The 25,509-nt window shown below is 54.3% G+C and overlaps 3 protein-coding genes and 1 long non-coding RNA gene across 7 annotated transcripts in view; 1 reads left to right on the forward strand and 3 right to left on the reverse strand.

Moving 5' to 3' along the window:
- Positions 1-8: 8 nt before the first annotated feature.
- niban2a (niban apoptosis regulator 2a) lies at positions 9-13,058 on the forward strand. Of its 3 annotated transcripts, none has more exons than XM_086170338.1 (14): positions 9-228; positions 3,641-3,771; positions 4,572-4,700; positions 4,788-4,893; positions 4,967-5,134; positions 6,973-7,088; positions 9,212-9,316; positions 9,393-9,555; positions 10,406-10,590; positions 10,659-10,814; positions 10,907-11,029; positions 11,099-11,206; positions 11,289-11,400; positions 11,480-13,058. In XM_086170338.1, exons 1-14 carry the CDS (start codon positions 174-176, stop codon positions 12,574-12,576), a joined length of 2,754 nt encoding a protein of 917 aa, XP_086026464.1. In that variant the 5' UTR covers positions 9-173; the 3' UTR covers positions 12,577-13,058. The 3 variants fall into 3 exon arrangements, with proteins under 3 accessions (XP_086026464.1, XP_086026465.1, XP_086026466.1); XM_086170339.1 differs by having other exon boundaries at positions 10,662-10,814; XM_086170340.1 differs by lacking the exon at positions 9-228 and having other exon boundaries at positions 4,371-4,700.
- On the reverse strand, positions 3,666-7,996 carry LOC147220578 (uncharacterized). Its single transcript, XR_015107921.1, has 6 exons — positions 7,899-7,996; positions 7,284-7,357; positions 7,136-7,213; positions 6,346-6,450; positions 4,498-4,619; positions 3,666-3,866 (listed from the first exon to the last, which is right to left on the reverse strand). It is a non-coding gene; the product is annotated as an uncharacterized LOC147220578 (long non-coding RNA).
- Positions 12,976-16,235, reverse strand: slc31a2 (solute carrier family 31 member 2). 2 transcript variants are annotated; one of them, XM_086170345.1, is made up of 4 exons: positions 15,989-16,235; positions 13,943-14,009; positions 13,596-13,767; positions 12,976-13,522 (listed from the first exon to the last, which is right to left on the reverse strand). In XM_086170345.1, exons 1-4 carry the CDS (start codon positions 16,004-16,006, stop codon positions 13,357-13,359), a joined length of 423 nt encoding a protein of 140 aa, XP_086026471.1. In that variant the 5' UTR covers positions 16,007-16,235; the 3' UTR covers positions 12,976-13,356. The 2 variants fall into 2 exon arrangements, with proteins under 2 accessions (XP_086026471.1, XP_086026470.1); XM_086170344.1 differs by lacking the exon at positions 15,989-16,235 and having other exon boundaries at positions 12,976-13,210; positions 13,328-13,522; positions 13,943-14,033.
- Positions 16,236-17,904: 1,669 nt separating this feature from the next.
- arrdc1b (arrestin domain containing 1b) overlaps positions 17,905-25,509 on the reverse strand; it is a 10,414-nt gene continuing 2,809 nt past the window's right edge. The window contains exons 2-8 of the mRNA XM_086170346.1: positions 22,819-22,929; positions 21,675-21,725; positions 19,594-19,748; positions 19,342-19,524; positions 18,698-18,874; positions 18,151-18,625; positions 17,905-18,069 (exon numbers count right to left, since the gene is read on the reverse strand). Coding sequence (XP_086026472.1) covers positions 18,005-18,069; positions 18,151-18,625; positions 18,698-18,874; positions 19,342-19,524; positions 19,594-19,748; positions 21,675-21,725; positions 22,819-22,929 — 1,217 coding nt within the window. The 3' untranslated portion in view covers positions 17,905-18,004. The remainder of the gene's footprint in view (positions 18,070-18,150; positions 18,626-18,697; positions 18,875-19,341; positions 19,525-19,593; positions 19,749-21,674; positions 21,726-22,818; positions 22,930-25,509) is intronic.

Below are 25,509 nucleotides of genomic sequence, written 5' to 3' on the forward strand. Positions count from 1 at the left end.
TGCTTACCGAGCGCGCCAGAGTCCACTCTCCTCCGCGGAGTACTCCTCGTTACTCCTCGTTACTCCTCGTTACTCCGCGTTACTCCGCGTTACTCCTCGTTACTCCCCAGGCTTCCCGGGGAGTGCGCGCTCCTCCGCCGGTCTCCGGTCTCCGGTTCGGATCCGCGGCAGCCATGGGGGACGTGGTCTCCTCACACCTGGACGAGGCCAAGCGGGACTTGATCTCAGGTGAGCGGCAGGAACCAGGAGAACCACCAGATTACCAGGTTACCAGATTACCATGTTACCACGTTACCAGGTTACCGCTACTCCAGCAGTCTCACCGTTGTTAGAATATGGGATTACAGTACAAGTTTGACATACTCTTACTACCAGGTTATAGTACTAGTGTGTTACAGTATTTCTTTGCTACACTGTCAGTACTAGTGTGTTATACTCTTACTACTACTACTGTGTTATAGTACTAGTTTATGATAGTACTGCTTTGCTACACTGTTAGTATTAGCAGGTTATAGTACTAATGTCTTACAATACTATTAGTGTTATAGTATTAGTGCGCTATAGTACTCGGGTATTACAGTATTTGTTTGCTATGCTGTTAATACTAGCAGGCTGTAGTACAATTGTCTTATACTCTTACTACTAGTGTGTTATAGTACTGGTTTATGTTTGCTACACCGTTAGTATGAGTAGGTAATAGTACTAGTGTATTATAGCACTAGGGTATGACAGTATTTGTTTGCTACACTGTTAATATGACTGTGGTAGTACTAGTTTATTACAGTACTGTTTGCTAAAATGTTAGTACATGTCTTGGTACTAGTGTGTTTGGGTACGAGCATGTTCTAGTACTATTTAGGAGTGTGTTAGGATACTAGTGTGTTCTAGCACTACTGTGTTATAGTACTAGTTTATGATAGTACTGCTTTGCTACACTGTTAGTATTAGCAGGTTATAGTACTAATGTCTTACAATACTATTAGTGCGCTATAGTACTCGGGTATTACAGTATTTGTTTGCTTCACTGTTAATATGACTGTGGTAGTACTAGTTTATGACAGTACTGTTTGCTAGAATGTTTGTACTAGTGTGTTTGGGAACTAGCATGTTCTAGTACTATTTAGGAGTGTGTTAGGATACTAGTATGTTCTAGTACTAGTGTGTTTCAGTACTAGTAAGCGGCGTGTTGTAGTACTGGTGTTCTAGTACTAGTTAGGGTGAGGGTACTAGCGTGTGGTTCTATTAGTTGTTCCTTCTAGTGAGCTCCAGTGCTGGTGAGTCAGTGTCTATCTGCCGGTACTAGTTGTCTCGTCAGTATCTCCTGGTTAGCTCCAGTACTAGTTGATCCCCAGGAGCTTGGTGGAGCTGCTGGTCAGATTATCTGAAGGGCTTTTAGGAGGTGAAGCTGGCCGTCGCCGTGGACGGGTAGCCTAGCCTAGCCTAGCCTAGCCTAGCCTGTCTGTCCCCGGTGGTCTCATGAGCCTAGAAGGTCAGACGCCTCCTGAGTTCCTGGAGGACTTCCTGCCGGCGGGCGCTCAGACGCAGCGCTGCTTCGTCCCACGCTCCTTCCTGCACTGGAAGGCCTCAGACATAATGAGTAGGTTCCCCAGCTGCTATTTTAGGTCCTCAGCGTTCCTGGTCTGAGAACCCGGCAGGAAGCGTGGAGCTTCTAATAAAACCACCGAGGAGGAAGGAGGAGGAGGAGGAGGAGGAGGAGGAGAAGAAGGAGGAGGAGGAGAAGCAGAAGAAGAAGAAGAAGAAGAAGGAGGAGGAGGAGAAGAAGAAGGAGGAGGAGAAGCAGAAGAGGGAGGAGGAGGAGGAGGACTTGATTTCTTTTTCTGACTGTTTGCTTTGGCGTCTCCGGCTCTCCAAAAAAGAAAGTCCTAACTCAGAGTCTTCTGGAGCCGGACCTCCTCTCACGCAGGGTTCTGCTGAGGGAACCGGCTTCTGCTGGTTCTCCGGCCTGCAGCTCCGTGGTGTTGCTGGAGGTGCGTGGGAGGAGGTCCTCAGGGGACACGGGTCACAGCTCCAGCTCTGCAGGGAAGATGTTCTGGTCCCCCAGGGGACCGGCTCCTCCAGGATTCTGATTGGCCGGACCCTCGGACCCTCAGAGGTCCGGTGGACGCTGGCGCTCGGAGCTTCTCCCACCAGTGATTCAGAGGCCCGGTGGAGAAGAAGGGATGGAGGCGGAGAGATGAAGGGGTAGATAGAGCTCAGAGAGCGGCAGGCAGGAACATGTCCAGGATGAGGAGCCGCCTCGCCCAGACCTTCTGAGCTTCTGCCTCCCTCCACCCCCTCCAGGCGCCGCTCCGAGACCTCCTCCATAAATCAGGAGGAGGAACGAGGCCTCCTGCACGTTCCACATGGTCTCCTTGAAACCGTACAAAGGTCACGGTCGGCGTCCGCCTGGTGGTGGAGGGTCTGTTAGGAGACATCCCATAATTCCACTCCCCACCAGCAAGTCCAGGCCACCCGGTCGGAGATGAAGGTGGAGGAGGACGGCTGTGAGGAACTGGAGGTTTGGTGTCTGAGGAGGTAGGATCAGATCCTCCTGGAAGCGAGCTTGGGAGCACGGCGGTCCTCTTCTTCTGTAGCTCCACAAACCTGGACCAGGATCTCCTGTTTGCACCACGTGACCCTTCGATCCAGAGAACCTTCCAGAAGCCGACGTGGACCGAACATCTGAAAGTGCGAAAACCATCTGGGAATCTCGGAGAGCCGGTCTGTGATTGGCCGCTGGAGGTTCTCAGCCAGGATCAGATGGTTCGGTCCAACGGGAGGCTCCTCGGAGGTCACCTGGACCAGGAGCTGCTAGCAAAACCATCGCTAACAAGAAGACCCACAATGCACAGGGGGCGGAGTCAGATAAACAGGAAGTGGAGAAACGACCTGATTGGTCCCTTCTCAAGAACCCAGGAGATCACAAAGAACCACCAGGAGAACCCCTGGAATGTGGACTCCAGGGTCCACTACTATGGAGTACTGGACAGTACCATGAAGTACTCTGGAGTACTCTGGAGTACTCTGTGGGAGTGAGTTTCTTCATTCTTGCTGCTGAAGCACATTCTTACAGTCCTCCCATGGACACACACACACACACACACACACACACACACACACACACACACACACCGTGGGAGGTGCTGTCAGTGCTAAACCTCTGAGTAGAAGTTCTCCTCCTCCTCCTCTAAGACAATGAGGAACCCAGAACCTGGGAGAACATACCCTGGAGAAGCTTCACACCGAGAAGCAGAAACTTAGAGGAGCATTCATGAACGGCTGAAGGTAGCTTCAGACCTTCAAGCCTCCTGCTATCTACACCACTGACCCCGAGCGAGGAGGGGCGGGGCTTAGCCGGCGCACGCCAGCTGTCAATCATCCATTCACACGTGTGGACGAGCGTGGAGAGAAGCTACCAGGCAGGAGAACATGGAGGAGATTCAAAATGATTGTCTTACCTCACGATGTTGAGGTTTTGGGTTCTTCTAACGTTCTCCAGACGTTCTCCAGACGTTCTCCAGACGTTCTTTGTTGACCTGAAGGTCGGGTGATGGTGGGATCCACAGATTTGGTGCCGCTTCTCAAAGCGAGCGCCCGTCGTCATCATCGCCATGGTAACCTGTGCTTCCTGTCCCGGCAGCGAGGACGTCGGAGGTGATGCGTGTGTTCGGCGTAGCGTTCGAGCAGCAGTACGCCGTGGCGCTCTTCAACAGCGTCCGCTTCGAGATCGAGGGGGGGGGCGGCGCCCACCAGCAGCTGCTGCACAGGAAGGCAAGTGATTCTGATTGGCTGGGGGGCGGAGCCTCCCGCAGCCGACGCATGCGCGGGACGTCCCACGCCGGGCCGTGAACGGGAGGAGCCGCGTCCTGTTAGCATTAGCATCAGGTTAAAAATTGGGATAGGGTTAGAGACCCGAAGGAAGAATTCACGATAATCGATATAATCGGGACGATCAATACTTTCCATGGATCCTCATCAGCAGGTGCGCAGTGATGTCGTTAGCATACATTAGCTCGTTATGTTAATATGACCTCGAAATAGCTGAAAAGTAGCTTCACTTATCTTGAAACTAGCTTAAAAAGGTTCAAATTCAACTCAGAATTAGCTTATTTTTAAATGAGCTCAACTTCAACCTACATTACCTGAAACTAGCATGAATTAGCTTAACGTTAGCTCAAAATTAGCTTCCATTAGCTCAAAATTGGCTACACATTAGCTTCAGGTATGTAACAATTAGCTCACAACTAGCTTAGAATTAGCTCATGTTAAGCTTGAATGAGCTGCAGCCCTCATAAACGGACATATAATGTGAATATAGAAATGATATATTTATGTATATAGTAATAATAATGAATGTCCAACCACGTCAGATGTCCTCCTGGAGGTTCCAAGGCAGGATTAGAACCAGCAGCTTCCCTTAAGCTCCACCAGAGGAGGAGAGAACTTCACCTGAACACCTTGTTAGGGCCATGAAGTGGAATAACTGTATCAGCTCACCCTTATTGCACTTGGTCGCGGCGGAGGAGTAACGAGGCCCCGGTGGTTAATGATGGATCTGCGTGGACCTGCAGGACCCTCTGTCCGGCTGCTCCATCTTCTCAGGAAGCTTGTTCCAGTACCTGGAGGAGAACCGCAAGTGGAGGAGCCGCTACGTCTCGGTGCCGAACAGCTACGTCCTCAAGCTGTACGAGAACAAGACGGTGAGGAGGCGTCGTCACGGTAACCGTCAAGGCAAGGCCCCGCCCCCCCGTCTGACAGGTGTGTGTGTGTGTGTGTGTGTGCGGCAGGCGTCGGAGCGAGGCCTCCACCCCAAGGCGAGCATCAGCTGCGGGGGCTACAAGGCGCTGAGCTCCGTGGACGAGTACATGGAGCTGGTGGGAGCCAGCCTGCCAGGTGGGCGGAGCCTGGGCCGGGGGGGCGGGGCCGCGCCGATCGCTCGTCGATAACCCGTCGTGTGACCCCGCAGGGGTGAAGGCCAAGGCGGGCGGCGGGCCGTTCATCAAGTGCTCCACGCCGTTCCCGCTGATCCTGTGGCACCCGTTCGCCCGACACCACTACTTCTGCGTGCTGACGGAGAAGGAGCACCGCAAGTGGCTCGCCGTGCTAAAGGACTGCGTCCGCCACAGTAACCACGGTAACGCCGCCGCCGCCATATCTGTTCTCCGAAGGAAACCAGAAGCCCTTGAGGGAGGAAGGGGTTTCCACGCCCTGGAAACACACACACACACTCTTGAGGTGTGTGTGGAATGAATGGTGGAAGGGGGCGGCTTCTCTGGTTCTCCAGGTTCTGCTGAGGTCTGGACAGGAAGCTGCCGAGGTGTCCTTACTGTGTAATAAGCTGTGATACACTCCACGTGTGTGTGTGTGTGTGGTTACCGTGGTGACTGGGAGTGCTGAGGTGCGATGCCTCCACTGGAGGTGGGAACCGGGGGGGGGGGGGGCACTAATCAATGGAGACACTGATTGATCAATGTGATTGTTCAGGCGGCCTCCTCCTGGGGAGGAAGAGGAAACTTATTTCTATTTTTTGCAAAGATTAGTGTGTGTGTGTGTGTGTGTGTGTGTGTGTGTGTGTGGTCTCATTCATGTCCAGACATGTTTACTGTACCGCTGCCTTCCAGAGCGGGGGGGACGACACACACTCATTGATGTAGAACGACAAGACCTTCTCCAAACCTCAGGCACAAAAGCAGGAGAGGCTTTGTTAGAACATCATGGATGGACACACACACACAGACGCGCGCGCGCACACACACACACACACACACACACACACACACACACACACACACACACACACACACACACACACACACACACACACACACACACACACACACACACACACACACACACAAGAGTTTGCACCGCCATGTTCCCAGCAGCTGAAAAGCAGGGAGGGAAATACCTCCTGGTAAGTGCTGCCACATGTGCTATTTACACACACACACACACACACACACACACACACACACACACACACACACACACACACACACACACACACACACACACACACACACACACGCTCCAGTAGGGGGAAGCCCGCTGGACGAGGGGGAGCTGATGTGGAACCTCGGCTCTGGTGGGCGGAGTCAGCAGAGGGGGCGGAGTCAGCAGAGGGGGCGGAGTCAGGCTCCCGGCCATGGGTTGGTTTTGACGACGTCAGGTCTTTACCTTCATCTGACCTCCAAACCACCAGCTGACACCCCACCCCCCCCCCCCGGCCAGGAAAGCCCCCCCCCCCCCCCACTTCCAACTTCCTGTCTGGAAGAAGTGTGTGTGTGTGTGTGTGTGTGACTTCCTGTCTTTGTGTGTCCCAGATTATAATCTCATGTTACAGACCTGCAACCATCTTCTTCTCCTTCTTCTTCTTCTTCTCCTTCTTCTTCTCCTCCACGGGTCCGAGGGCCTCAGAGCCAATCGCCGCTCCCAGTCGGGGGGCGGAGCCTATCACAGCAGGGGGCGGGGCTTAGCATTCAGTGACCGTTGGATGGAGAACAAAGACAGATGATCACCATGACTCCTCCGGAAGGTTTATTCTGGGAACATTTGACTAACGACATGTGCGTCCCATGTGACCTGGGGGGGGGGGGGGGGGCTGTCATCGCCACGGTAACCGCCCGATGAGAACCCACTTCCTAAAACACACTTCTGCTTCCTGCAGGGAGTGACCGTAACCATAGCAACCATCTCCGAGATAAGGAATCCATCCTGTGGCTCCAGGTGTTAGCGAGGGGAGATTGGGACGCTAGCTAACAGACTGGATTTAGATGCTAGCTAACAGATCAGTTCAAGATGCTAGCTAACAGATTGGTTTGAGATGATAGCTAACACTATGGATTTGGATGCTGGCTAACAGACTGGTTTTGGATGCTAGCTAACAGCCTGGATTTAGATGCTAGCTAACAGCCTGGATTTAGATGCTAGCTAACAGCCTGCATTGCTTATAAATGACTGACTGCCCCCCAGGTCTTCCGGAGGACAGCAGCGTGGAGACGCCGGCCTTCACCGACGCCGTCCGGCTGGTCCGCCAGGCTCAGGGGCACCACGGCACCTGGGACATGATGTGCGGAGCGCCCCCGCAGGTGAGCGGCGGTACTACACCCTACCATTTGCCTCCTGCAGGTCTTACTTTGTTTGGACCTGGTGGTGCGTTCGGGGTCTCGGGACGGGTTTAGCACCTGCTGGCGGCGGCGGGACGGAACTGCACCTGCGGACCGACAGGTTTAGGGTTTTTACCGGCCACAGATGGGATTCTGAGAACCTTCCGGATCCCTAACCTGGCTTAGGAGACCTTCAGGCTCTGCAGCCCCACTTCCTGTCCAGCTGATGAGACGCTGCAGCTACAGAGGCACTGGACAGAAATAGAAGTTGAGGAATTCTGAAAGTCAGGGGCTATTTCACCTCCTTCTCCACCACCTTCTCCACCACCTTCTCCACCACCTTCTCCTCCACCTCCTCCACCACCTTCTCCACCTCCTTCTCCACCACCTTCTCCTCCACCTCCTCCACCACTTCCTCCTCCACCTCCTCCACCACTTCCTCCTCCACCTCCTCCACCACCTTCTCCACCTCCTCCTCCACCACCTTCTCCTCCACCTCCTCCACCACTTCCTCCTCCACCTCCTCCACCACTTCCTCCACCTCCTCCTCCACCACCTTCTCCCTGGGTGAAACAAATCATCCCAACACCAGCACACACCCTTTCACTGCACACCGCAGAACAAGAATGCATTCACACACACATCCTGAGAGGAGCTGTCACACACACACAGACACAGACACAGCCCCACCCTTGCCGCATACCGGCGTGCGCACACACACACACACACACACACACACACACACACACACGGCAGACCTCTGAATGGTCTCTTTCAGGTCCTCTGCCCCACCTGATTCTGTGTTGCGTTTGAGGACCTGAAGTCTTCTGGTATCTGATCACCGATCGGGCGTCATGGCAACGATGGGGGGGGGGGGGGGGGAGCAGCCTCTGGTTGTTCAGATTGAGATTAAGATTAGGGCGTGCGGTCCGGCAGAAGCAGAAAGTAGCAGGAAACGTTCCCAGCTAAATGAACCAAAGTGTGAGATGTTTCCTGGAGAGGACCTCCCTCTGGTGAGAGGACCTCCCTCCGGTGAGTCGGTGGAGAACCGAAGCAGGAGGTTTGCTCCTCAAGGCTCGGAGATGTTTGATCTTCAGGATCCACAAAGCATTTGTTTTTACTACAAGGTCCATTTATTTATTGCTGACAGCCTGGAGACGTTCACAGGTGCGGTTCATGAAGCCTCACACACACACACACACACACACACACACAACCTGTGGCAACATGTATTTAACGGATTCCATTTCACTGATTACACTCACACAGACACACACACACACACACACACACACACACACACACTCTAAGACAAGGTGGAACATCTGCTATGAAGGAAAAAAAAACAAGGTGAAGCCAGAAGAGACTCTCAGCAGGAAGCTAACAGGCTAGCAGGAAGGCAAGCAGTGTAGCATGACATTGAGCTAACAGGCTAGCAGGGTAGCATGACATTGAGCTAACAGGCTAGCAGGAAGGCAAGCAGTGTAGCATGACATTGAGCTAATAGGCTAGCATGAGGGCAAGCAGGGTAGCATGACATTTAGCTAACAGTCTAGCAGGAAGGCAAGCAAACAGATGGAAGCAAAGCTTGACAGCAGGCTAATGGGCTAGCATGCTAGCAGAAAGGCGAGCAAGGTCGTAGCTTGACAGCAGGCTAGCAGGAGAGCATGATAGCAGGAAGGAAAGACGGGTAGTAGCATGGCAGCAGGCTAATATGCTAGCATGAACACAAGCAGGATGGCAGTACATCGAGCTAACAGGCTAGCAGGAAAGCAGGCAAACAGACTGAAGAAACGCTCGACAGCAGGCTAACCGGCTAGCAAGATAGCAGGAAGGCAAGCAGGGTAGTAGCATGACAGCAGGCTAACATGCTAGCAGGAAGGCAAGAAGGGTAGCATGACATTGAGCTAAGAGGCTAGCGGGATAACAGGTAAACAGACGGAAGTAGCAGGCTAGCAGGAGAGCACGATAGTCCGCTAACAACAGAGCGGACGAGCAAGCCAATGTGATGGTAGGCTAGCAGGATAGCGGGCTGCTAGCAGGAGAACGTGGAGAGCATAGCACCGGAGCTTCTGGTGGACATCTAACTGAAGGTGTGCGTGCAGATCCTGGCCAACCTGGTGATGGAGAACCTCCACCCCGAGCTGAGGAAGACCATCGGTCCTCGTCTGAAGGGGAAGCTGCAGCAGAGGCAGAAGAACTGGATGCTGGTAAGCCCCGCCCCCTCGCCGTCTCCGGGGGGGCGACGTAGACGACGTAGAAGGTTCTCCCGCGTGTCTCCTGCAGATCTCGGACGCCGTGTACAGGCAGGTCCTCTCTCAGACCAAGAAGCAGTACGAGGTCCTGCTGGAGGCCTGCCAGGCCCAGAAGCCCCGCCTGGACGCCCGGCTGAGGACCGACATGGACCAGATCGTCTCCTCCAAGGAGCACATCTGCAGCAAGATGAGAGGTGACCGATGAACCGTGCACCTTCTGCTCGCCACACTTCCTCAGTGGTCCTGGAGAAGCCTCCTGAGATGGAGGAGAACCTGCTAGCTGCAAGAAGAGACAGAGGAACACGCTTCCTCCTCCAAAACATCATTTTTACAGAGGTTTCCTGAAGGCATCAGCTTCTTGTCCACTGCCTGGAGAAGTTCTCCAAGTTCTCTCTGTGTTCTCCTGCCTGGGTTCTGTGGTTCCTCTCCATGTTCTCCTCCATGTTCTCCCTGCTGGTCCTCTCCATGTTCACTGCACTCTAGATGGCCCTCAGCTTAGATGATTGACAGCTGTCTAACTAGGTTAAGCCCCGCCATCAGTGATGATACCTGCAGAAGGTCTCACACAATGAACACACACACACACACACACACACACACACACACACACACACACTCCCTGGAGAACGTGTTTCTTCAGTGTGTGGAGAACAATGATTCCAGTCACTTGATGCTCACCTGCTGGAACTTGATCCTGCTGAGCTCAGCGTCCCTGTGTGTGTGTGTGTGTGTGTGTGTGTGTGTGTTACTGCTGGTGAAGGTCTTCTCCAGAGCTGAGACCTGAATGTTCTCGCTCAGCATGCTGTTGCTCGGCGTGCTCCTCTCCACGGTGAACTTGGCACAGGAGGCCCTGTGTGTGTGTGTGTGTGTGTGTGTGTGTGTGTGTGTGTGTGTGTGTGTGTGTGTGTCCTGCTGAGGTGGCCCTGCAACATTCCTGTTTTTCTCGGAGAACGTCAGAGCCTCGCGCCGCCGCAGGGCTCGGGCTCAGACACGCCAGGCATTCTGGAGAAGAACATGTCCTCCTCTTCTCCACCCCGTCCTCAGCGCTGGTCCTGCCGCGGGCGGAGGAGGTGCTGAGGAACGACGTGCAGCCGTACATCGGCTCCATCCTGGAGGCGCTGATGGAGCCCACCAGCCGGGGCTTCTCCGAGGTGCGGGAGGTGTTCTTCGGGGAGCTGGTGGAGCTCAGCAAGAACCTCCTGAACGGCGGCCGCGAGAAGCTCGGGGAGGTGAGGAGCGCCTTCTTACCCGAACCTTCTGGGCCGCGGCCGCTCCTCACCTGTCCGCCGCCCCGCAGCAGATGGAGCGGCTGTCCATGCTGGCCTTCCACCCGGTGAAGATGCTGAGCTGCTACCAGCAGGTGGAGCAGCTGAGCCTGGAGGGCCTGCAGCAGAGGTTCCAGGTCTCCAGCCCCTCGGCGTTCATCAGCCGCGCCCAGATCCTCATGAGGGAGGTGAGACGTCTCGCCGCCGCCGTCGTCCTCCGCCGCCCCCTGCTGGCCCGGCGACGTCACCGCAGGCGCTTCTTCTCCGACCTTCTCCGCAGCAAATGGACAACGCGGTGTTCACCTTCGAGCAGCTGCTCCAGCAGTCCCTGGCCGGCGAGGAGGAGGAGGAGGAGGAGGACGCCTGCAAGAAGGTCCAGCGCTGCCAGGACCGCGTCCTGAAGGTGACGTGACGCTTTTATTGTCAAAACGGCGGCGGCTTCCCGTCTGACGAGCTCCTCCGCGTTCTCCAGAAGTACGACTACGACAGCAGCACGGTGCGCAAGAAGTTCTTCAGGGAGGCCCTGCTGCAGATCATCATCCCACACATGCTGCAGCAGCTTTCTCCATCCTGCTCCTCGGTGAGAAGAAGCCGGAGGCCGAGGCGGAGGCGGGGGGACGGTGGCGGAGATGTTTAGCTGACGGACGCTCCTTCCTCCGCAGGAGCTGCCGCGCTTCAAGGAGCTCATCTTTGAGGACTTCTCCCGCTTCCTGCTGGTGGAGAACATGTTCGAGGAGGTGGTGCTCCAGTCCGTCTCCAAGGACATCGCCATGGGTGAGTGTCCTCCTGCGGGACGTCCGCAGATACCCGTTCCGTGGGACCTGACCGGAGCTCCGACCTTCTGCGTCTCCAGCGGTGAAGGAGGCGGCCGTCCAGAGGAGACACAACCTCTACAGGGACAGCATGGTCCTCAGCAACAGCGACCCCAGCCTGAACCTTCTGGACGGAGCTCCGGTGGACTGGGCCGCCAAGTTCGGCGCAGAAGATGCAGGTGGTTCCTCCTCGTCCTCCAGCGGCGGCGGCCGTGGTTTAGCGCGAGGCCGCAAGCAGGTGGTGTCCATGATCCAGCTGGACGGCGTCCCGCTGCCCTTCGAGTCCTGCCTGGAGGTCCCGGGGGTGGAGCTCATCCCCGAGGAGGACGGCGAGGAGCCGCAGGAGGTCCCGGAGGAGGAGCTCGGCCCCAAGTCTCCTGACAGCGTCCACCAGATCCGGGGGCTGATCAACCCGGTGGTGGAGGTGGTGCTGCCCAACCAGGAGGACGCCAGGAACGGGACCGAGAAGGTCGCCGGCACCCTCACCCTGGTGGACGGCGGCCAGGAGGAGGTCACGTCCATCACCACCCTGGTGGAGGACGTCAGGGCCGTGGTGGAGGAGCCCGCGGCTCAGGTGGAGGACGTCACCACCAAGGAGGAGGACGTCAGCATGAAGGTGGAGGAGCCCACGGCTCAGGTGGAGGATGTCAGCGTCATGGAAGACATCGCTGCTGAGGTGGAGGACGTCAACACGGTGATGGAGAACGTCACCACCAAGGTGGAGGACATCAGCATCATTGAAGACATCACTGCTAATGTGGAGGATGCCAACATGGAGGTGGAGGAGCCCACAGCTGAGGTGGAGGAGCCCACTGTGAAGATGGAGGACGTCAGCATCATGGAAGACATCGCTGCTAAGGTGGAGAACGTCACCACCAAGATGGAGGACGTCAATGTCATGGAAGACATCAGCGGCGAGGTGGAGGAGGTCACAGCCACGGTGGAGAACATCACCCAGGTGGAGGACCTCCCCAGGAAGGAGAAGGTGTCTCCACAGTCCCTCCTGCAGCAGCTGGTGGGGAAAAAGGCCAAGGCCACACAGGAAGTGGAGGCGGTGGGACAGGAAGTCGAGCTCCGCGGCGTCCGATCAGACTCCGCCCCCGACGACGGCGGCGGCGGCGAGGCGGAGCTGAGGTAGACCTGCGGTCTGCAGCCGCCCCTGCTGGAGCTCCCAGACCTTCAGCGGATCTGGAGTTAGACCTCCGAGACCGAGCGGCTGATCCTGCAGCGTGAGGTCTGCCCAGCAGGGGGCGCCACCACGGCCCCTGGACTCCACCTGGACCACCTGTCTTCAGGTCCAGGGTTCTCCTTCCAACGCCCGGGACCTCCTTCTCTCTCACCCGGGACCTCCAAGACATGGAATCTATTTTTGTAAGTGTTCAAATGTTAGAACTTTGACTTTATTTAAGGTTCTGTCCGTTCATGGAGGAGGAGGCGGAGAAGGTTGGAGGTCCCGGGGGTGGAAGCACTCCCAGGGAGAAGAGCTCCGGCGAGGAGGTCCTCCTCCATCTCCTCCTTCTACAGCAGCAGACAGATCCAGAGGTCCTCACGGGTTTTATTTTGTTAAAAGTCTGGCCGACAAATAAAGCCTTCGCTGACAAACACACACACGCACACACACACACCGGTGTCTTCGTGGTTAGAGAAGGTCCAAGAAGAACCTCCAAGGCACTGGAGGGGGGCGGGGGGGGCAGAAGGTCTGTGGAGAAGGATCTCCTCCCAGGAGCAGACGGATAGAAGTTCTGGTGTTGCGATCCATGGACTCTCCTCACCTTAAACAGAGTAGAGAGGGGAAAAAGCGAGGCCCCGCCCCCTTTAGCGCACGCCGTGCACCCATTGGCCGACGGGTTCCGGTCGCCCCGCCGCCGTCTAAGGTCCCCCGGCGCCACCTGCTGGTCTACGGTCCTGGTCCAGAGCTTCAGGCGGGCCCCAGCAGAGGGAAGGAGATGAAGTATCCCAGCGTGGAGCCCAGCAGGACCCCCAGGAACACCCAGGCGTTGTAGGTCATCACGCACAGCATCAGCATGTAGCCCAGGGACACCTGCAGCACGTGCAGCGCCGTCTGGACCACGTGCACCGGCCAGCTGGAGAACACAGCGACGTCACACCTTCTCCGAGGAGACCCGCCTCCGCTCCGCACGAGGCGGGAACACACACCTGTCCCGGCGGGGGCCCGGGGCCCGGGGGGCCCCCAGGCTGGAGGTGCTGTCCGTGCACGGGCTTCCCGTCTCCACCGGCGTGGAAGCCCTGCTCAGCCACAGCCTCCACATCTTCAGCGCCTCGTAGAAGACCGTCAGCAGGAGCACCACCAACACCGACAGGACCATGCCTGCACGCACACACACACACACACACAGTGAGGTCTAATCCTGATTGGACCTCCTCGCCGGTTGCCATAGTAACCGCAGGGATGTGAGCGCGCTCAGAGGCTCTCCTGAGCTGTGGCACCGCCGCACAGGAAGAGAGGCTCTGATTGGTGGAAGGGCAGAGGGGGCGGAGCCTACCTGCAGGCCCGTTCACGTCCCAGAAGTCAAACAGCAGCGTCACCTTGCTGGACAGGTGGAAGGTCATCTGAGGAGAACATGGAAGCCCACGTGAATCAGCTGATGGATCTGAGATCACACACACACACACACACACACACACATTCCTCTGAGCCTCCTCCTCCTTGGATTCCTCCATTAGGAGAACTATTGCTGGCTCAGCCGTGCAGACAAAGGTCCACTGACCTCCAGCACAATGCTGACCTGATGTAGCAAGTATGTGTGTGTGTGTGTGTGTGTGTGTCTGGTGTCTCACACCGTGCCAGTTCATCAACCCACTTTGGAGTGAGTGTGTGACCGGCTGCACCTGGAGAAGATCGAATATTTGAGCTCCTCGTTGCTGTAACATCATCCATGTAATCTTCTACAAAGATCTGGTCCAACAGGTCCTCCAGGGCCGAGCCTCAGCCCGACGCCGGGAAGGATCATAGCAAGAAGTGCCTCCCAAGAAAACTTTGTGGAACCCATGTTCTCCCACTGGGTTCTCGACATCTTCTCCTGCCTGGGTTCCGTCTGTGTTCTCCACAAGTTCTCCAAACCCCCTCAGTCCAAAAGGTTCACTGAAGACCAAACCGTCCGTAGGTGTGAATGAGAGGATGAGCAGTTGGATGATTGACAGCCGACCCTCCGGGTTAAGCTCCGCCTCTGCGATCTTCCAGAGAACCTGAGCTGGGGACGTTGGTCAAAGTTCTCCTTCCTTTCTTAACTTAATGAGGACTCCAACCGTCCAGATGTTTGTCCGGACCTCCTTCCTTCCCACCAGCTCCACAGAGACCGGCCCCTGAACCCGCCGCTTCTTTCAGGCCCGATCCGGTGAAGGTCTAAGCAGGTCACGGCCTGCAGATGAGACACCCAGAAGACGGTGCCTGCAGAGAGCAGCGCTTTCACTTCCTCTCCAGAGATCGAGGTGCCTCGTGCTTCGAAAACATCTCATGATGACAAACAAACCCCTGCAGGAAGAGGAGCTTTGAGTGACAGTGTGTAAACAATCTGAAGGGAGAAGTTATGATGTGCCAGGAGATGACAATCAGCTTGAGTAAACAAGGTGTGTCTGCAGCGGCATGGAGCGTGTGGTCCTGCAAGACCAGCTCCAGGTTCAGCTGCAGCCCGGCCTGCCGAGGCTCTCGCCTCAAATCGCTCTTCAGGTTTGACGACAATGACGGCATGAAACTTCACGTCTCGGACCAGCTGATGGGTGTTTTCTCCAGACGCAGAGGGTCAGCTCCGAAAACAGACATATTCATCTTTTAACCGGCTCCAGGTTCTGAGCCGTAAAACCTTTATCTCTCATCGGTGGCTCTGGGATCTTTTATTGTTGTTCATATCAAACTATAAACGTGTTCCACTGGTCTGTCTTCTTCTGCACAACCCCTGTCTGTTTCCACAAAACCTCCACAATATAAGGAGTGCAAGTGTCACACACAACAGGTCCGTCACATATCACTTCATTTTGTGGTAAATTGACAATTTATTGATTGCAATAGCTGTTATAGCAGCAATAATGTTTAATATCTTAATAAAGCAAACCGTGCGTTCAGAATAAATTCAAACTAGATGAGTGTTAGCGCTGACGCTAGGACAAGAAATTAGCATTAGCATCGAATGCTACTGGACGGTGAAGTGTCGGCTTCGGGTAAATGTTTATTTTAATAAAAGGTTTGAAAGTTTTAAATGTAACACAGCTGGAGTCAGAGGTGTGTGTGTGGTTGTGTGTGTGTGTGAGAGAGAGAGAGCATGGGAAGACAACACAAAAACAAATAAAAAAGCAAACAAACAAACTAGTCTAGAAATATCGGCTCACGTAGCGGAACGACCGCGAGAGAAGAAGCTTCGACCCGCGGTCAGAAAGGGGTAAACAACACACAAAACAAACTTTGTCTGTGTGTGTGAGAGAGAGATAGAGTTAGATAGATATATATATATATAGAGAGAGATAGAGTTAGATAGATATATATATATAGAGAGAGTAATTGCGTGTGTGTGTAAGTTATTGTGGATGGGACTCACCGGCATCATCCCAAACATGCTAGCCAGGCTAACGTCCCGGCGCTCCGTGTCTCTGTTTTCCGTCGCGGCGGCGGCGCCCGGTCCCTTCCCGACTCGGTTCCGGGGCGAGGTCAGCTCTCACACACACTGCGGGCGGAGAGTCACCGCATCGCCGGCGCAGACGGGGAGCAGTGCCCCGGGTCGGAGGAGGGAGAGCCCGGGAGCGAACCCGCCCCTGACGCTAGCTCCGGAGCGCTCCGCCCAGGAGACGCTGGCGAAGAAGCGGCGGCCAGTGCGCATGCGCGGAGTGCCCGGCGGAAATAGCCGAAGTGATTCGGAGAAGATCGGAGGAGATGCTGTTGTTGTGCAGCCAGGTTTTACCTTCACGTTGGCGTGTCCTGGCGTGAATGATCTTTTGATTGCCTTCTTGCAAAAACACTCCAAAACCAGGACTATTATTGTCATTCAGCACTGGGGGGACCTCGGACCCCCCCAGGCTTGCCCGGTCAGTGCCTCCATTCTGCAGTTGGTGATCCAAGCACATCTGCGGCACATTCACTTGTTTTCTGATTTCAGTAAATTACAAAGAAAAAGGGCTTCAAGTTCTCATGTTCACCCTGGATTTATCACACACTGCAAGATCAGACCTGCACACTGCTGAAATACAGCATATTTACTCAAAGTATTTACTCAAAGGGGCCTGGATCAATGTTTGAGTACCGCAAAACTCTGCAGGTCTGCAAACAGCGAAGACACCGATCCAAACACCTCGACCATCTGAGGGAACGTAGGGATGGAGAGGAGTGTGACGTGTCTTCAAAAAGACTTCACACCTTTCATAGAAGGTGGGGTGTGCAAGCAGGAGACACTTGGACCTTCAGGGTTAGATGAAGCTGTTGGGGTGGTCTGCACCGCAGAACCAGGATGATGCATTCAATGACCTGCTGGGAGCTCAGGAAATAGGTCTTTAATCGCATCTTCATCAGACAAAAATATTCAAGTCTAATTTACAAGAGTAGTGAAATGGAATCATCTGGCAAACATCACACACACACACACACACACACACACGCGCAAAGTGCTTCTTCTCGTCTAATGCCAGTCACAAGCCGTGTCTACATCAGGTTTGTCCACCATGAAGAATAAGGCAGCAGACAGGTGAGGGGGTCCTCCTGGGGCCCAGATCTGCTTCTGGTCTGAAGCTTCAGGTCCACCAGGACCAGGTGCAGAGTTCACTTCTACCGCCAGAGGGCGCTGCTGCAGCGACACTCCTCTGCACACACACACACACACTCACACATTGTGTGTGTGTGTGTGTGTGTGTGTGTGTGTGTGTGTGTGTGTGTGTGTGTGTGTGTGTGTGTTTGTCTGCTGAGGAGTGTCCCCTAAACATGATCTTGCAAAAAAGAAAGTAAAAGTGACTTTTTAGAATACTTTGATCGTTTTTCTTAAATCAAAATTAACTCATTCATTAAAAATAATAATAATAATAATATGAAAGCAGGTGCTTTGGGGTGGCAGGATCTGGTGGTGGGGCAGGGTGTGTGTGTGTGTGTGTGTGTGTGTGTGTGTGTGTGTGTGTGTGTGTTATTTGGAAGGTCAGGCATCAGAAGTCTGTAAACATGGAGGACCAGGGTTCTGATGAACGGGTCTCCATCCAGTCCAGAAGACAGGAAGACTTCTTCTCGCTTGGACCCATGAACATCGAAGACGCCGCCCACTTCCTGTTTGTCTTCACCGAGGTCCAATCCCGAGGTGAGGCCGGGTGTAGCCCCGCCCCCCTCGCAGGAAGACTCCGCCCACAGCTAGAAACAGAGGCCCGCGATTGGCCCGATCCGGACCAGTGGGCTGGCCCCGCCCATTTGGCGACAGCGGTTTGCTTAGGCACAGTGATGTAGACCCCGCCCCCTCCCTTAAGCCCCGCCCCCAGCCCCGCCCCCGTCACAAGCACGTTCCCGTGTCCAGAACAGAAGACATGAGGAGGCCTCAGATGAACATCTGTCCAGAAGTGCAGACAGCTGGAGGTCCATCTTCTCCTCACTGGCTGGTGTTGGCGGTGGAGGCGGCGTGGCTGCAGCTCTCCTCGTACGTGGGCGGAGGTTCTGCAGGCGCAGGACACACTGAGAAGGTGGACCACCAGCGCGTCTCCAGGAAACAAGATGGCGGCGGCGGCGGCGTCTCACCGTGAGGGTGGTCCCAGCGGCTGTACTCGGGGGGGAGGATGAGGGAGGCGGAGGTGAGGACGGGGGTGACGTCCCCCTCGGTGAAGAAGGGTATGGTGGCCCCCGTGGAGACGCAGAAGAGCGGCGGCGTGGCGTCGGGGCGGCGCCGCCCCCCGGGGGCGTGGCCAAAAGCGCCGGGGGACATGGACGCCGGCCGGCCCGACGGGTCCTGCTGGGAGTGGCTCTTGGTGGGGATCTCCTCGCCGGTCGCTCCTCCAGAGCACAGGTCCTCCTCCGGGTCCTCGTCCTCGGCCGGCGGGGCGCTGGGGGTCACGACCCCCGAGGGGGCGGGGCCGGGGGCGGGGCCGGGGGCGGGGCCGGGGGCGGGGCCGGGGCCGCAGAGCGCCGCCGCCGGCCGGGGCGGAGCCGGGACGAGCGGGACGTTCCCGATGAAGATGGGCAGGGTGACCACCGCCTCCGGAGACCTGAGGGACACCTGAGGACGGAGAGCAGAAGGTCAGGCGCCGCCGGACCGGAACCTTCTCCGGGGGTTCCGTCTCCTCGGCACCTGGATGAAGTAGTCGATGTGGATCAGGTTGCAGCCGGCCAGCGCCGACTGAGGAAGAGGAGGGACGATGATCTGCTCGCGCCACTCGGCGTGCTTCCCGGCTTTCACGCCGGCGCCCTCCACCTCGGCGATGGTCCGCAGGTCCAGGATCGGCCTCCTCGTCCGGTAGGTCACCTTCTGAAGGGGGACGGGGATCCAGATGGAAAAGAGTTGTTACATCTTAAAAACTAGTAGAACATTTGAAGACACCCAAAGGTCCTGCCTCAGACCTCCTTGAAGGTTCTGATCCAAACCCCCCCCATAGGTCCTGCTCTAACCCCTCCTGAAGGTCCTGCCTCAGACCTCTTTGAAGGTCCTGCCCCAGACCTCCTTGAAGGTCCTGCTCCAACACCTCCTGAAGGTCCTGCTCCAGACCTCCTTGAAGGTCCTGCCTCAGACCTCCTTGAAGGTCCTGCTCCAACCCCCCTTGTAAATCCCACTCCAGAACCCCCCGAGCAGGTCTGGCTCCACACCTTCCCCCTGAAGGTCCAGCTTCAGACCCCCTGCAGATCGCCCTCTAGACCTCCAGAAACCTTCTCCTACAGGTCCCTTTTCCTGAACCCACAAGAGGTCCTGCTCCAGAACCTCAACCAGACCCCGGGTACCTGGATCAGACTGGCCAGCACGCAGCCCGTGTCCCTGCCGGACTTGTTGTGGATCTCGGTGGAGAGCTGGACCACCTGGCCGGGGGTGTAGCCCCTCAGGTCGCTGCGGACCTTCAGCATCAGCGTGCCCGTCTTCACCAGCAGGTAGCTGAACTTCCTGGTGGTCACGGCCTGGCTCGGGAGCTGCTCGGAGGAGACCGGCGTGAGGAGGAGGAGGAGGAGGAGAACCAGGAAGGTGAGAAGCAAACTCACCTGGATGCCAGGGACTTCATTGAGGTTGAGGAGGTTGAGAAGGTAGAAGGGCCTCTGGGCCTTGTAGTCTTTGGTGAAGCGAGGTGTTTCAATGGTGGCCTTCACCTGGTACGTGATCCTCCCAAAGGGGCCCTCAAAGGAGGTCGGGGCGGCGGCTGCGGAGGAGGAACCAGGTTAGACCTGCTCAGAAGACCGGCTTGGATCAGACGGAGGTGGAATCATCTGCGGGGACGCATGAGGAACCTCAGGGTTCAGGACATTTGCAGTGGATGGAGAACATCTCGACTCAGTCGACATTCCCGGGGGATTCACGGCTCACCCTCATCTTCATCATCACCTTCACCCTCTCCTCCTCCTCCTCCTCCTCCTCCTCCTCCTCCTCCTCCTCCTCCTCATCATCACCTTCATCATCCAATCAAACCGCTTGGCCTGCAGTTCCCACCTCCGCCACCAGAGGGCGCACGGACACATTGGTTCGCAGTGGTGAATGGAGAGGCAGTAAACACTGACTGCATCACACACACACACACACACACACACACACACACACAGAATATACATACACACACATATACACACACAAATACATACAAACAAACACACATATACACACACATACATATGTAAACAGGCACACACACACACATAGCTATACACACACACACACACACATAACTATATACACACATACACACATATGTATACACAAACACACACACATACATATGTATACACACATATATACACATACATATATATACATACACACACGTACACACACACGTGTATACACAGACACATACACAGACACACACACACATACACATAAATACACACACACAACAACAGAACATACATACAGACACACATACATAAACACAAAAACACATACATACACACATATACACACACCTACATATGTATACACACACACACACACACACACACACACACACACATATACACACATACATATGTATACACACACACTCACACAGACACACATACATATACACACACATACCCACATATGTATACACAAACACACACACATAAACATACACACACATATATACACATACATATATATACACATACGCACACATACACACACACACACATGTGTATACACAGACACATACACACACATTCACACACACACGCATGTCAGCCCAGATGTGTTTGGCCTTAGAGGACTTCCTCCTGCTGACAGGACCGGCCCAGCAGAGCCGGTCCCGGTGCCGGTCCAGCAGAGGTGCCGTCCCCCAAGCAGTGTGGCTCCTAGAAGGTCTACACTGGGGCCACTCAACAACCATAGATGTTCACGCTTCTGACAGGGAGCTTCTGCCACGTTCAGACCTGCTCCCGTCAGCAGAGGCCCTGTCTACCACACCTCCACCATTAATGTTCTCACTGAAGCAGAAGCAGATCCCTGCACAGGGAGATCATGCAGAGGTATGTAGAGGTACCCTGGGGTTCGTATGTAGAGGTACCCTGGGGTTCCTATGTAGAGGTACCCCTGGGGTTCATATGTAGAGGTACCCTGGGGTTCGTATGTAGAGGTACCCTGGGGTTCGTATGAAGAGGTACCCTGGGGTTCATATGTAGAGGTACCCCTGGGGTTCATATGTAGAGGTACCCTGGGGTTCGTATGAAGAGGTACCCCTGGGGTTCCACGTCCCAGCAGCACCTCTTCACTGCAGGAGGGCCCAGGACATCCGGCACTAGCACTTGCAAGAAGCTTCCAGAGCTTCCAGAGCTGGGCCAACTTCCTGTCTGCTTGCTACCCTCACTTTCAGACCTGCTGCTGGTTCTTGTGGTGGACGAGGAACCATCAGTCTCCTTAAAAGCCTCTCCATCACCAAGAGTCCTGCCAGGCCTCCTTGCAGAACACATGGTGACCAGAGCCTCGCAGCAGATGTAGATGTAGAGCACAGGCTACCCTAGCGGACCTATCAGCTCATAGCACACGCATGTGCTGCCGCCAGGCCGCGTGACCTGCTGCTGACGGCACACGGCTCGTTTCTGAGGACCAGGATGTTATCAGGACTGAGGCTGGAGGTCCCTGGAGCTGCACTCACCTGGGAGCAGGAACTGGAAGGGGAAGCTGTGCTCTCCAGGCGCCAGCGTTCCTGCAACACAACGCAAACATCAGGGCCAGGAGAGGCGGAGCCTCCCGTCACCACGGCAACATGACCTCCATACCTGCCACGCCGTGGACCGGAGTGCATGCACATTCATTTGACATGTGGTGTGTGTGTGTGTGTGCACATATGTGTGTGTGTGTGTGTGTGTGTATGTGTGTCTCAAAAGAAACTCAACGGAAAAAAATGAAAACACACACATTCCACATTGGTGAAGGTAACCAATCCCGGCCGTCCGTGAGCCGAGAGGCGGGGCTTAGCCTGCACGGGTCAGCTGTCAATCATCCAATCCAGAGGACACGCAGAGGAAGACAGGAAGGGGAACATAAAGAGAACATGGAGAACATGAGGAACATGGAGAACATGGGTAACATGGAGAGAACATGGAGAACATGGACAGAACATGGAGAACATGGAGAGAACATGGAGAGAACATGGAGAACCTGGAGAACATGGAGAGAACATGGAGAACAGGAAGAACATTGAGAACATGGAGAACATGGAGAGAACATGGAGAGAACATGGAGAGAACATGGAGAGAACATGGAGAGAACATGGAGAACATGGAGAGATCATGGAGAGAACATGGAGAACAGGAAGAACATTGAGAACATGGAGAACATGGAGAGAACATGGAGAGAACATGGAGAACCCAGCTGGCCTTGAACCCAGAACCAGTGGAGATGTTTCCACTGGTGGTGTGATGGGACCTGAGGATGGAAGATGGAGACGGAGGGAAAAGAAAAAGAAGAAGGAATGAAAAACCTCCTGAGTTCACCAGCAGGAGGTCACTCTGGACCAGCAGAAGAACCAGGCCTGTCCTGCTGCCACAGCACATTTCACACACACAGACACACACACACACACACACACACACACACACACACACACACACACACACAGAAGATGACCCTCAGACAAAAGTCCTGTAAGCCCTTGTTTCCTCTGGGGCCTCACAGACCTCCTGCCCCCCCGGGGGGCAAATATCCCTGGCTGGGGTGTTAAAGGGGCAGGAACACGTCTGGCCTTCAACCCTGCATGAGGAACCAGAGGTCCAGACCTTCAGACGCGAGGGCGTTACCTTTGTCGGCCAGGGACAGCGTGCTGTTGAAGTACTGCTCCTCCAAAGTCCAGGAGGTGTCGTTCATGTGGTTGGAGATCCCACAGAAGCCCTGGCAGTGGACCTTGATGGCTGCAGGTGGAGAGGAGACACTGCAGAGAACCTGAGGACCTCGCTGGAGACCAGCGGGGAACTCAACCACAACATCGACAGCCCGAAAGGAACCTTCTAATTCTACCAATCACAGCAGATACTGAGGCGAGGGGCGGGGCTTAGCTGGCCGTCAATCGTCCAGCCATTCACTGACACAAGCAGGAGAACATGAGAGAACCCAGGAGAACATGGACTCAGGCAGGAGAACATGAGAGAACCCAGGTGGAGAAGATCCACGCTTTCAGGCTGAGCTTCCATCCACTGGCCAGCTGTGACCTTCTACTGCAGCACATTGTTGCAAGTCATCCAGGTCATGGACTGTCTCACACACACACACACACACACACACACACACACACACACACACACACACACTGCTGATCCGTCTGTCTGAGTGTGAGGAAATGAGAATCTACTGATAATACTCCACAAACACACAGACACACACACAGACACAGACACACACACACACACACACACACACACACACACACACACACACACACAGTCAGTGAAAACAGGGGATTAAACAGAGAGACAGCTCAGCCCCAGTATTAACCCAATATTCTGATAAGCAGACACACACACACGCACACACACACACACACACACACACACACACACACACACACCCCTCTCTGTCAGGGAGATGTTCATGGCTGATGTGGTTCCACGTGCTGGTTCTGTCTGGCAGAACGGGCCAATCAGAAGCCCTGTTGTTGGAAGGCCCACAGAGGTCAGCGCAGGGTCACCTGGTTCACAGGGGTCAAAGGTCAAGAGGTCCAGGACCTCACGCACCAGCGCCGACCTTCTCCTGAGCCTCCGTCACCCCTGACCACCAAGATCAAGATGGCTGCCAAACCCACCTCAGCCACCAGACCCCACTTTGCTTAGCTTAGCTTAGCTTAGCTTAGGCTCTCAAACAGTCAGCCAAGGAACTAATAAGGCTTATTACAGTGTAATAGCTTTTAATACAGTGTAATAGATTTTATTTCACTGTAAAATAGCTTTTATTACACTTTGAAATAGCTTTTATTACACTTTGAAATAGCTTTTATTACAGTGTAATAGTGTTTATTACAGTGTAATAGTGTTTATTACAGTGTAATAGCTTTTATTACAGTGTAATAGTGTTTATTACAGTGTAATAGTGTTTATTACAGAGTAATAGTGTGCATTACAGTGTAATAGTGTTATTACAGTGTAATAGTGTTATTACAGTGTAATAGTGTTATTACAGTGTAATAGTGTTTATTACAGAGTAATAGTGTGTATTACAGTGTAATAGTGTGCATTACAGTGTAATAGTGTTATTACAGTGTAATGGTGTTTATTATAGTGTAATAGTGTTATTACAGTGTAATAGTGTGTATTACAGTGTAATAATGTTATTACAGTGTAATAGTGTTATTACAGTGTAATAGTGTTTATTACAGAGTAATAGTGTGCATTACAGTGTAATAGTGTTATTACAGTGTAATAGTGTGTATTACAGTGTAATAGTGTGTAATACTGTGTATTACAGTGTAATAGTGTTATTACAGTGTAATAGTGTTTATTACAGAGTAATAGTGTGCATTATAGAGTAATAGTGTTATTACAGTGTAATCGTGTGTATTACAGTGTAATAGTGTGTATTACAGAGTAATGTTGTCTCCAGGTGGTGGGAAATGATCTTCCATCTAAAGAAGCTTCTCGTCTGACCATCAACGGTACAGAGTGTCGGTGGAAAATAGTGTCACACACCAGACACTCGGACAGTCACACCCAGGACCCTGTGCTGGCATCACACACAAACACACACACACACACACACACAAACACACACACACTGGGGCGGCAGATGGCCATGCTGTGCATACCAGCTGGATTGTTGGCACAGCGACATGGGAGGAGGGAGGAACTCTGAGAGACAGCACACACACACACACACACACACACACACACACACACACACACACACACTCCACTTCCTGCTCAGCAGGTTTTGTATGTGTGTGTGTGTGTGTGCGTTTGTGTGTGCTGCCGTCCGTTTTCCCGCTTATTAATTCAGCCCTGAAAATCTGCTCCTCTGGCCATCTGCCTCCATGGACGGGAATAATACCTTCACACACACACACACACACACACACACACACACACACACCTGCAGAGACTTTTACTTTTAAAGGTCTCTATGTTCAGCCTGCATGTTCTTCGCTGGTGGGAGGACGGAGAACCTGGACCTCCTTCTCTGTGAGGGTGTCTTCTGACCTTCTGACACCCCAGCCAGTGAAGATCAGCCCACAGCTTCTCCTTCATGGTCCTCTCATCAGACCTCTCCGGGTTCTTCGTCCCGTGGTCCAAACCCGTCACTGGTCGGTGTGAACGGCTGGATGATTGACAGCCGAGAAGCTCCGCCTCCCCCGAAACATCTGCTCCCAAAGCAGACAGATTCAGACGTGTGGACCTGAGGTTCACGTTCCGGAGATGCCTGGACATGAACGTCCTCCAGCTCCGTCCCAGCAGGGAAGCTGCGCCCAGCAGCAGGTTCTGACACCTCCACGCTGCTCAGATGCT

The sequence above is a fragment of the Fistularia commersonii genome, chromosome 23 (genome assembly GCF_037954325.1).
Source record: "Fistularia commersonii isolate RoL2024-O1a breed Wild chromosome 23, RoL_Fcom_v1.0, whole genome shotgun sequence".
Lineage (NCBI taxonomy): Eukaryota > Metazoa > Chordata > Actinopteri > Syngnathiformes > Fistulariidae > Fistularia > Fistularia commersonii.